The sequence below is a fragment of the Aotus nancymaae genome, unplaced genomic scaffold, assembly GCF_030222135.1.
Source record: "Aotus nancymaae isolate 86718 unplaced genomic scaffold, 86718_ANA_hifiasm-v0.15.2.pri h1tg000033l, whole genome shotgun sequence".
In the NCBI taxonomy this organism is placed as follows: Eukaryota; Metazoa; Chordata; class Mammalia; order Primates; family Aotidae; genus Aotus; species Aotus nancymaae.
The window spans coordinates 45,656,814-45,669,710 of NW_026988447.1; the positions used below are offsets into that span (position 1 = coordinate 45,656,814).

The 12,897-nt window shown below is 36.3% G+C and overlaps 1 protein-coding gene across 7 annotated transcripts in view; it reads left to right on the top strand.

The window, feature by feature from the left end:
* PRDM5 (PR/SET domain 5) overlaps positions 1 to 12,897 on the top strand; it is a 221,256-nt gene that overhangs the window by 93,605 nt on the left and 114,754 nt on the right. For 4 of the 7 annotated variants that reach the window (XM_012473048.3, XM_012473046.2, XM_064383912.1 and 1 more), the window contains exons 4-7: positions 7,450 to 7,624; positions 10,133 to 10,307; positions 11,754 to 11,846; positions 12,106 to 12,227. In XM_012473048.3, the coding sequence (XP_012328471.2) occupies positions 7,450 to 7,624; positions 10,133 to 10,307; positions 11,754 to 11,846; positions 12,106 to 12,227 (565 nt within the window). The remainder of the gene's footprint in view (positions 1 to 7,449; positions 7,625 to 10,132; positions 10,308 to 11,753; positions 11,847 to 12,105; positions 12,228 to 12,897) is intronic. The other 3 variants (XM_012473047.2, XM_064383914.1, XM_012473050.2) reach the window with 1 other exon arrangement.

The following is a 12,897-nucleotide window of genomic DNA, read 5'->3' on the forward strand; positions in this document are numbered from 1 at the left end:
AGAGCCTCAGAGTGACCAAGCCAAAGCCAGAAGATAGTCTTGATTAAGTGTTTTTCCTGCCATATACCACCTGTAAGGAGCTACTCTAAGAATATATTAATATCAGGTGTAGCTAGGCAGCGGAATGTAAGCTTCTCCTGTGCCTGAGACTGAGGCCACATTGTGAACTAGATGTTTTGAGCCCACTGCCTGACCAAAAAAGAATAATACTGTAAGTTACTGAAGTAAAGAGAAAGAATAAAAAATTACATGGGGCCAAAGTCCCTTCAGCCCTTAAATGCATTGGATTATTTTAGGCTCATTTGGAAAACATTTTATCTAGTGAAGTCAAAATTATAGTTGCATAATTTCATAACTAATTCTGTTTCATTCCTGACCTGATTATTTTAGTTCTCATGATGCTAGTCCTGGCCTTAGGTTCAAGATTGGCTCCAGAATTTACTATTTGTGGGATCTGGACATTTTATTTTTCATCTCTGAGCCTCAGTTTTCCCATATGTAAAATATAGGCATGTTGGGTGGGCTTCTTTGGAGAAGTTCCTATTGGAGACAGACCTTGATGCTAACCATTTTCTTTATGCAAGGTGTACCTTACATATTCTGTCTTATTTAATACTCAAAATAATTCTTTGAAGCAGGTACTATTAACCCCATTTTATAGGTGAGGAAACCTAGACTAAGAGAAGTTAAGATAACCTTGCCTAAAGATCTGTAACTAATAAGTCATATACCAGGATACAAATTCAAGTCTGTCTGACTCTCAAGCCAGTATCTATCCAGCGTACTGGACATTTCCATCAATATCTCCAAGGGTTCCATGAAGGTAAGATGAGCTAAAGTGCACAAAAAACTAGAAACTGCAAAGTGCTATATAAACAAGGGATACTGTTGTTTCTTCTAGGTGTTCTTAGCCACATATCAGAAATTAGCAGTAGAGTCCAGTCTAAAGCATTAATAAATCTAGGGTCATTGTATTTTTCTATTTTACAGTGACGACATTGAAGCCCATAGGGATAAGAAATATGCCAGCATAGCCATAAAGTGACAGAGCAGTACTGATTCCTAATCTGGTTCCAAAGCCTACCATCTGGCTGGCTTCTCCAGTGCTTTCCCTCAGGCCTTGATATTAGCCCCTGGCATAGAAGCTGGGATTCTATTACCCACAGACTGATTTTCTGTGATAGAACTCCCCACCCCGTATGCTGAGATACCTTGGTAATCTAAGAATTAGGTTACTAGTGTGGGGTGAGATACTGATGATAGTAGGTATTTTCTTATAGTGTTGTTTAAGACCATTTATATAAAGTTAACCATTCAAAACTTATGACAGTTAAAATGTTATTTGAATATCATTGTATTTATATGACTACTCTTCTAAACTTTCTGAATTTAGATATGATGATTTTGATGCATAAGAAGTTTGGCGGTACCCCTGCCTCTAGAGAATGGGCAGTAGTGGCCACACCACATGGCACTCCCTCTGATTTTTTGCTGAAGCATCCTAGCCGGGTTATTGCCTTTACTTCTGGATTTGTTTATCTTTATTACAAAAGTTTGTTTTGAAAACCTTGACAACCATCATATTTGGAGAAGCTTTTGTATGCGTGTTTGCCAGCAAATCTTAATTCTGTATTATATGATCAATGGGGTCATATACAAAAATGGTCAATCTGATGCAATCTAAGCCACTGCTATTGTTTTTCAGCTTTGTTCCAAAAAGCAAAATTCTACTTTCTTCTTTTCTTATCAAAATGGATTTGTTGCCCAAAGGAAGAGCTTCTCGAGTCAATTTATCATCTAAAATAATTTTTTTTTTGGTTGGGGATTATGAATGACTCACTTTGTAGATTTATTGAAGGAGAGTAAATGACTAAATTGACTAATATTGTAGGGTACCTTAGTGAAGGTCCACTTGAAATTATATTTATACATACAGTAGAGAGAGAAATTTAAAGCAAAAATTCTCAGTGTTTTGTTTAGAATCTGTATGAAGAATCATTAAGTACAGCAACATCTGTGAATGCCTCAGGGAAAACTTCATTACCTTGGACTCATCCTTGACCCTTCCTCTCTCACACTCCGTATACAATCTATCAGGAAGTGGCATCTGCTTTCCCTTCAAAGCATGTTCATAATGATTACTTCCCACTGCCTCTACTACTCACTGCTACAGTCCTCCCTGAGACACCACTATCTATGACCTGGATTATTTTAATAGCCTCCCAGCTGTAAATAAAGAAAAGAAAAGTCTAGTAAGCTTTTAATTAATGTGTTGATTTTCTTCTAACACAAGTATTTAGAATCTGTTATCTTAAAAATACCAAACAACTATCATGATACTCGCTTGGACTTGATAATTCTTGTCCACTTGAGAAAATCATCTTTTGGGGAGTTGAGAGCAACACATATTAGAATTCATTGACCACATGAATAAAGTGACAAAAACCACAGAAGTAAATGGTAACAATTGAAGTGAAGGCAATTAATATAGAGAACTCCTAATTAAAAGTTTCTACATGAATTTAGTAGATTAGAGAAAGTTTCTTGAAGGAGGATGAAAGTGAGCTGTGTCTCAGAGGACATGGAGGAGTTATAGCAAGGGGGCCAAGTGGCATCTTTGCAGTTGTTCTAAGGTAGGAATTAGCTTAGTGTTTTCTGAGAAGTGTACTAGTTGGATGGAAAAAGAGCAGGTACATTTGAAGGAGGTTGGGGATAAGAGAATGACGTGAAAATTCCGATTATGGGAGTTCACTTGGTAAGCTGTTGGAGTCGTCCTAAATGTTGAGAATCCTGATCTGGACCTGGAGATGGTGAAGGAGGTGGACCTAGTGAATACTGTTTTTAGGAAATCTTAAGTGGAGCTGAGTCCAAACCAGAGCAACACATTAGCATGCTAACGGGATCCAGAGCATGACAACGGGAGATCCAGGGCAGAGCATTTCAGAGCTCTGCTAGGCAGACAGTAGACCTGGATTATATTTTGGCTGAGAGCATTTTGGCCAAACAAAATGTAATCAAAAGCAACATGGTGAAAGCAACTTTGTGTGGTAGTTTGGTTGAAACAGACTTCGGGAACAAAATGAGTATGTTAACCACTGGCATTCAAGTCTTTGTTAAATAGTAATGATAGTAGCTATCACACGTGAATGCTTTCCACATGTAGGGCACCTTGCTAGATTTGCAGATATCACCATCTTTAATCTTCACAGCCATTCTATGAGATAGGCACTACTATTTTCTCCATTTTACAGATGAGGAAATTGGTGGTTTGGAAGATTAAGCTGTTTGCTCAGTCACATAGCAAGTCAATCTAGAGTGAGACTTTGAACGCTGAGCAGCCCAAAGCCCTGCTCTCTTTGGTTGCCATGTAGTACTGCTTCCTGGTATCAAGGAACATGGTTCATTAATTATCCATTGTTATCTTTAACTACAAAAGTAATACATAAAGTAAATGAATGGGTCGGGCACAGTGGCTCACACCTGTAATCCCAGTGCTTTGGGAGGCCGAGGCAGGCAGATCACAAGGTCAAGAGATCGAGACCATCCTGGCCAACATGGTGAAACCCTGTCTCTACTTAAAAATACAAAAAAATTAGCTGGGGCATGGTGGTGCGCGCCTGTAGTCCCAGCTAATTGGGAGGCTGAGGCAAGAGCATTGCTGGAACCTGGGAGGCAGAGGTTGCAGTGAGCCAAGCTCGCACCACTGCACTCCAGCCTGGCGCCTGGTGACAAAGCGAGACTCTGTCTCAAAAAAAAAAAAAAAAAAAAAAAGAATGAATTAATTCTAGAAAAATTTTAAAATGTAAAGTAGCAGAAGATGACTATACAAAATACTCACAATTTCCTCCATTAGAGACAGCCCAATTAACACCTTTGCTTGCATATCTTTTTCTTTTTTGGGCATATTGATTTATATACATTTTTAAAAATTAAAATGACATTTGATAAATCTTTTAAAACCAATTGTTGGACATTTGACTGTTTTCAACTTACATTGTTGGGCCTTTAGGCTGTGGTGACTTTTTGCTATTACAAACAGTATGCAATAGAAGTAATCAGCCAAAAACAATGTGCAAATAAAGCAAAATGAAACGAGACTAAAAAAGGACAAAAAATTCAAAACAATAGGCAGTAATACAAGAGATGAATAACAATTGTAAAACCATTCATTCTATAAATATGTTGTATTCAAATTATAATGCTCTGAAAACTGATGGCTGGGGAATATTTGCTTTTGAGCAAGCCTTGATGTTGAACAAGTTTCTAAAGGTTTTTAATGGAATCACCTGCAGCCAGTTTCCTGAATCACAAGCAGGATCTCAGCCCCTAGGCAGAGTCACAGGAAGGTGGCTAATCCTTAAGTGTATATACAAGGAGTCCAGGAGGGACTGTGCTCAAGGGAATAACCTAATGATAAGAAATGATAGATGTAGTAAAAAGAATTAATCTCAGGATCAGAATATTAAACCAGTGATCAAATCTGAAGCACAAGGTTATTGCTAGGCTAACAATCACATGACAACAGGAAGCTGATACCGAGTCCCAGAGCACTGGGGCAACACTCTTGTCTTAGTCCATTTGCATTGCTACAATGGAATACCTGAGACTGGGTAATGTATAAAGAAAAAACGGTTATTTGTCTCACAGTTCTGTAGGCTTGTACTGAAGTATGGTGCCAGCATCTGCTTCTGGTGATGGCTTCAGGCTCCTTCCACTCATGGTGGAAGGTGAGGTGAAACCAACATGCATAGTGGTCAAGGAGGGGATGAGGAGGGTACCTGGCTCTTTCTAATAATCAGCTCTCTGGGGAAGTAATAGAGGAAGAACTCATTCATTACACTGAGGTTGGCACCAAGCCATGTCTGAGAGATCTGTCCCCATGACCCAAACACCTCCCATTAGGCCCCACCTCTAACATTGGGGTTCCAATTTCAACATGAGGTTTGTGGGCACAAACACTCAAACTGTAGCAACTCTAAATCCTTCCTGCCAAAGGGCAGGAGATTAGGTCTGGGATGAGCTTCCAGGTGGACAGAATGGCTCCAGAAATTATGAATGTGGCAGGCCTTGTCAATGTGAGGTTTGCAGGGAGGAGGAGAACATGATGAAGAGTTGCAGGATTTGTAGGATGATTAAAAATCAGTGCAGTATATGCAAGAACATGATTTAAGAGGATATTTCTTAATAGTATTGGGGTAGCAAATGAAAAGAAAGAGACTCTTGGTCTGCACACTGGTTGGAATTATATGTACAATGATATCCAGACATCCCCATTAAATAAATAGAATGAATTAATACCTGTAACTGCATTCCTCTTTATATAACATTTTTGGCAAACAGAGAAAAAGCATGTAGCTGGTCCTGTGGAGCCTGTAATGCTGCCATTACTTTCATTAAATTAAAGTCTTAGCTGGTATATAAAGATTTTCTTTTATTACAGAGCCTCTAAACAGACATGTCATATCCTAGGATTATAGTTTAAGTTAATGGTATTATGTTTTAAAATTAAAAATTATTATCTTTTCTGGGTGTTATCAAAACCATCACAAAATTAATCATGAATATACTAGGGTGACGGTTCGATTAACTTTCATGGATATTGATCAGATAAACACAAGATTTATGATTGCATTCTGAAGTCTTTATTAGGTGAGTGGGTTACCCAGACAATTAAGAACTCATCTAATAAAGACCTGGAAAATGCTGCTTTTGAGTTAAAGAGACCTCTCTTTTTCTTAGTGTCTATATATTTTTTGCTTGTTTTGTTGCACTAAGAGTACCAATTGTATAGAAGTTTATTCAGTGATCTTAATCAGAAATAACTTTTTAAATGATTTTAGATATATAAAATTTAAAAACTTCCAATAATGTTCAAGATGTTGTAGGAATGTCTATAAATTAAGTGTAGCTCATGGTTACATTTGCTTCAGTGCTTTGAACTTTTCAATCAAGCCTTTCTTCTACAGTATTGGATGAATATGATCATAATTTCTGTACCCTCCATGAAATTTTCAACTATATATTGTTTTAAAATTACCAAGTAGTCTATGCTTGTTATTTAAAAAATAAAACCCTCCAAAACTAAAACAATGTTGAATACAGCCCCTTTCCCATCCTTGAAATGATAACTCTATAAATAATTTGATGCATGTCTTTGCAATTTTTTTTTTTTTGCAATTTTCCTGAAGCTTCTAATTGTGTTTACATATATACGTAAATTGATAGATGCATACACTCTCCTTTCTCCCCTCTCACTTCTTGCCCTTTGTCTCCCTCCTCCTCATTTTTAACATAAGTGCTATGATATCGCCAAAGGAAAGAAGGCTTTGTTCTGTGCTCTGTGCTTCACTGAATTGCATTCATTGGTGGAGCTTATTTTCTTTGTCCTTTCTTGCCTTTGCCCACTCTGAAGGTTCAATAAATTCAGTCTCTGTTTTGCTTTTCTTTATACTCAGCAGCCAAACTAGGAACCCTCCCAGAACAAATCCTCAACTATGTAAAAGAGAGCAATTCTGGGTGCTTTCTCCTGGGGACAGCCAGCTTTACAGCTTCAGTTCTGGCTTCCCTGGTGATTGGCCCAAGGCCCAGCATGGCTTTTATACCAGCTGATTCCAAGTGGGAAGTTTCTCTGGGGTTTCCTTGGAAAGAAAGCTCTTTGTAGCATTCCTCTTCTGTGTCTGTTATTGGTCGAGGTTTCTTCTGCATTCGTTATCTATTATTTTGACTATGTCTGATTTCTGTTTTCCAGGACTTTCTAAAATATCTTGATATGTTGATGGTGGACCTTGTTTTTTTTTCTTCTTCTTGAGTCTGTCATTTTGGTGGGATTTAGGGAGACCAACGAGGTGAGGTACACATGATGGCTCAGTCAACACTTTGAACTTCCCAGATGTCTAGTATTTTTTCTATTTCTGGACCAGGTTTTAGTACATTCTTTCAGGGAACGAACTTATTTGCACTTCCTCTGGCTTGTGTTAGAACTTGAAAGGCTTTTTTTCTTTCAGTTTTGTGTTAGTGTTAGTAATAATGAAATTCAATGATATCTCATTGCTCTCTGGGTGTGTAAATGACACTATTGCTTGTCAACTACATTTTTAGGCCACCACAAAGTATTATTTGCATAAGGCCAATTAGTGATGCAAAATTCACTTAAAAATTTGACATAATTATCCATATTTCGTTTGACATGTGTAAATGCCACTATCTTTTTGTCACATGTATTTGTATTTTATTTGCCAGGTAACTGAATATTGTCACCTACCTTTTTCAGCACACTAGATATATTTTTTATATAGATAAAAAATATATCTAGATCAACTAGATATATTTTTTAAAAAGTAATAACTTTTCATGGACACATAGTATTCCATTAATTTATCTTAAAATTATTTCTTAGTTACTATCAGAAACAAATCAATGGTTCAGCATTTGAAAAAAAATTTGTTTCAGGAAGGAGAAAACATTTTCTATTTGGCAGTTGAAGATATAGACACAGACACGGAACTTCTGATTGGCTACCTGGATAGTGACATGGAGGCCGATGAGGAAGAACAGCAAATTATGACAGTCATCACAGAAGGGGAAATTGAAAATTCTAGAAGACAATTAACAGCAGGCGGAAAAGGTATTGCATCTTTAATTGGTGATCTGGGAGAATAAAAGTAGAAAAAATGTAGTTTAAACTGTGGTTGAATTATAGTTGCCTTGTAATATGGCATTCTCAAATAAAGTTAGTTTTTGTCAAAATTACTCTCAGAGGGTATCCTGTGGTGAGCTCATCTTTCTTAGAGCAGGAAAAGTATGTTGGGGGTGAGTGATGGATGTGCCCAAAGGACTGCCTAGGCCACAGGCAGGGGTGCACTGCCGGGGCAGCTCCTGGCTCTCACCGCTCTCACTGGCACACTGGAGTAACAAGTAGTGAGGATTTTTTGTAGTCTTGCCCTAGCTCTGCCACTAATCAGTCTTGTAATATTGGGCAAGTTGTTGACTTTCTGAGACTTTACTTACTCATTTGCACATGGGAAAAGGTGAGTGTGGAGGTCAGGTACACAAGAGAGCCTGCTGGATCCGAAGGGGATTGGTTCCTCTGGTTTGGGATCTTTTGGGAACCTGCAGCTTCTTGGCATCTCCTTCTGTTCTGATCACAGAAGCCTGGGGGATTGCTAAGCTGCCCTAGTTTGGTTACCAAAAACTTTTGATGACCATAGGTTAGACCTTCCTCAGTCAATATTGCAGCCACTTGCTTGTTAACTTCCTGGGAATGATCAGTTATTATTGGCCTTGTTGCTATTATGTTGTGTTTTACTCCTAAGGGAAGTTTAAGGGATACGTGCATGATGCTATAGATATCCCCATTTTGTAACAGGCCTTGTCTTAATACTTTCAGGCTGTTATAACAAAATACTTTAGTCTAGATACTTGGTAAGCAACGTAAATTTATTGCTCACATTTCTGGAACCTAGAAAGTCTATCAAGGTGCCAGCAGATTTGGCGTCAGGTGAGGGCCCATTTCTAATTAGATGGTACCTTCTAGCTGTGTCCTCATGTGACAGAAGGGGCAAACAAGCTCTCTTGGGCGTCTTTTACAAGGGCATTAGGCCCATCCATGAGGGCAGGTGATCACAACCTAATCACCTCCTAAAGGCCCCACCTCTTAATACAATTCCCACTGGGCTTTAAGTTTTAACTTATGAATTTTGGGGATTCATCAACATTCAGACCATAGCAGGCTGATACTATACAGTACTTTTCCATTTCGAGTAGCAAAGCCACTTGAGAAGTGATACTGGTTTCGTTAGTCAAAGTGGTAGTAATGCTTTTCCTATAGATTTTCTATTCTAACTGCATGTTCTTAGCTGAGAAAGTGTCAACATTCTGTCACCATTAGTTGAGTTATTTAAGGGGAAGATAAGGACCGAGTTATATGCATTATGCTGTTTGGAATATCAAATTTAGGGTGATGGAAATTATTTCTGTATTATTCTGTGTTTTGTTTTGTTTTGTTTTTGTATTTTATTTTTTTCTCTGTCACCCCCCCAGGGCGAGTTATTTTGTCCATTATTTTAATTTAAAAAGAAGTTGTCTACTTATCTATTACTGCTCTGCTTTCTACTTTAGTTATTAAAATACCAGTTTTCATTATCTTTGTATAAAGAAGCAACAGAAACTTAAACAATTTTTTTTTAAACATCTGAACCAAGCACTTGTACTGTGACTATTTTTATTTTAGAATTCTTGGTCTTGTTTAGAAAAGCAAAGAAACAAAATAAAAACAAACTCACCCAAAGAAACAATGAAATCCACCCAAATGTCTAATAATGAAGAGTTTCGTTAAATGAATTGTGGTACTTTAAGTTTTAAAAAACACCAACATTTGACTTAAGAAGCTGTTAAATGGGAAAAAATATAAAATTGTATATAAAGTATGATCCTAAATTTACCTCTTCTTAGACTGTGCATAAAATATGTATGCACTAAAGGCAAGTCAGGCTAGCCAGTAATATTATGACAGTTGTCTCTTAATGTTGGGATTATTGGTGTTTTTTATTTTCCACATTTTCTAAATTTAATTTTATTTCATAATCAGAAAAAAAATGTGTAACTTACAAAGCACACTGAGAAATTTGGTCAGACATGCACCAGTCTGTATGGGACAGTGTGACCTAATTCACTATACTAGCTGTAATCAGCACTGTTTTTATGACCTTGGTCTTTTTTCACATGTATGTGAGATTCCCCTTGGTAATTCAATATAGTTTGCCTCAGTTTGATTTTTCTCCTTGTTAAGGTAAAAGTGAACTTTTTAAAAATGACCAATTTCAGGAATAACTTTTGTAATTTAACATTTGTAATAACCCTTTGATCTGAAAAGTTAACATTTATAGGGTGAATTAAATAATGAATTTGATTGTGTATTAATTTGGTGAAACACAAGTGATTTTGAAAATAATGTATTTCTAGTTACATTTGCTACTATTTTTTGTGGCTAATAAGATTAATATTTATAGTGATAAGAATTCACTCATATGGTATCATAAGCACAGTTAATTTCAGTTTTAAAATGAGAGGAAAAATGAGTATTTCTTGGCTCTGAATTTTTGTCTCATGACTATGTGTCCTTGTAAATATGCAGATGGCCTTGGGTGTAAAGAGGACTATGCTTGTCCTCAGTGTGAATCGAGTTTTACCAGTGAGGATATTCTTGCTGAGCATCTTCAGACATTGCACCAGAAACCCACAGAGGAGAAAGAATTTAAGTGCAAGAGCTGTGGGAAGAAATTCCCAGTTAAGCAGGCTTTGCAAAGACAGTGCGTATATTAAAGAATATCTTTAAAATTATAAGCTAACGCAGTTTATTCCATTTGGCTTAACTCATAGTTTTTAACCTCTGTGTGTGTGGTGGGGGGGGGGGGGGCGCATGTTTGTGTGTATGTGAGTGATTAAGCATTTTACATTGATATTGCCATTAATTCATCTTTTCTTAGTGTAGTATGTTGATTTTTGAAATATTCAAATAATGGATTTTAACATGGATACACTGTTCATGGTAATTAGTTTTTGTCCCTTTAATAATTTGCCATTATGTATCAAGTTTACTGGTTTAATCTAAAATTCAGATATGCCTAATTCAATTAGTCCTTTGAGGTAAGAGGGTTTTAGTTGTCTACATTTGATAATTCCTTCTGGAATCTGTTAAAGAAAAGTTTGGGAAATGGAGAGAGTTCAAAATATAAAGAATTCCTGGACATTTTGGGAAACACTGTTTATTTGAGAGCAACTTTGGAGGAATAATTTAAAGATGCATAGGTACCGGATATAACAATATGATGAATTAAATGATCCCACACATAGCTCTGTACATTTCATTACTTTAACAATTTATATTAACAACATAAAATTATCTTTATTTAAATATTTTATAGGATCAGAAATTATTAAAAGTGAGAAATGCACATGCATTTGTAAAGTTTTACTCATTAAAGTTTTTAATTTTAATCAGATAATTGAATTTAAGTAATTTAAAAGCATATTTACATATTGGATGCAACTGTAGACTATCATTTTGTTGAAGCCAGTTACTTCCAGTATCAAAGTAATATAAAGAGATTGTCCCATCTCATCACATATGTCTTTCTTCTCTTATGTGCTCCCATCCTGCTATTTACTTTCTTCCTCCAACCTTAGCTTCTCATTTTAACAGAATGTCAGATTACATACGAGCAAGACCTCTTTAATATAAGCTTTAATGTTACATTTTTGTGTTTCATTGAAGTAAAATTCTGAAATATGCTACATTTCATATTAAGACTGTATAATTATTATATGCATCAACTTGTGCTCATAAAAATTGAGATGAAAAATTGTGTTTAAAACCTAATAAATGTTCAGAGCATCAAAACTATTATAGTAGCAGGATATTACATATTTATAAATTCTATTATATGTTCTAAAAAATTCTATAAATTCTATTCTATGTTCTAAAAAACCAGCAAGGGTGATATGCTTTTAAATAAATGGACATTAAGTTGCATTCTATTTAGCTTTTATTGCATTTAGTAGTATAAATTTATACAAAAGACACCCTGCTGAGCAAAGCTTACAGTTAAATAAGGTACTCCTAAAAATTTAAAAAGGCAAAAGACAGAATGAAAAAAGGGATCATAAACATGACTTTATTCAGAGTTAGCGTAGTTTCATTTTTGTCTTAGTGTTCCAGTTTTTGTTTTTTTTCTCTTTTTCCTATTTCCCTTTAGTATTCTTCAGTGCACAGTGAAAAGCAGTCTGAAGGAGTCTTCACGAAGTTTTCAGTGCTCTGTTTGCAATTCTTCCTTCAGTTCAGCATCGAGGTTTTGTTTCTGTTATGAGATGGCTGTTATATAATTGTGGGTCATTTTTTGCATGCACACTTTTATGCTTCTTAGTAACCCAGTTTCACATGCCCACATAATTTAAATGCTTTTTTTCTTACCTGCATAGGTAATGCATGGAATGGCCCCGAAACTCTGCTAGGGAGCATGTATTAGAAAATCTTGCTGTGATGTTTGAGTTTTGTAGGTATGTCTTCACCATTTCTTTTCCCTGTTCCATTTGCTGGTTGTCTTGTAGTTTTGAGCAGCACCAGGAGACTTGCCGGGGGGATGCCAGGTTTGTGTGCAAGGCTGACAGCTGTGGAAAGAGGCTGAAGAGCAAGGATGCCCTGAAAAGACACCAGGAAAATGTCCACACTGGTGAGGAGTCATTGGAGGGTCGTTTCCAAAGGGACTTCCTTTCCCCAGGCTGCAGCGATCTGTTTTTAATTCTCACTCTTGAGGAGAGAGCTGGCTTTTCCATTGTGTTTCACACAGATGTGGAGCGCTGGCAGAGGATTTTTTTCTTTCACTGAACACTATTTCTTTCTCAAGTTGAATTTAGCAGCATTTGTTCTTTTTCCCGTTTCTGAACTAATCATGGCTGTAAGCCTTAGTTAGAGTCTAGTTATGTTTGGGTGGTCAGGTGCATTAAGAATTAATATTTCTAAGTAAAATTTTAAATGTTTTGGCATTTGACATTTCTTTTATAAATTGTTAAAATTTATCATTATTAAGTGATGTCCTTCTGCCTTACTATTTTTACAGTAAAATCCAACTTTTGAAAATGCTTACAGTTCTCCTAAATTAGAGAAAACTACCAATACATTTTGACATTGGAATTGAATGTCTTTGGATTAAACAAATATTATTCAAATTCCATCTAATAGCTAGCTAAACAATAAAACAGATATAAAATTTGACTCTCACTTAGGTTTATCTGCTTAGCACATGGTACACTGACAGTAAATATATTTTGGCTTAGGAATTAAATCTATTGTAGTGGGTTGAATAGATGGTTGTATTGTCCCAGTTAACTTTTTACTTCTTG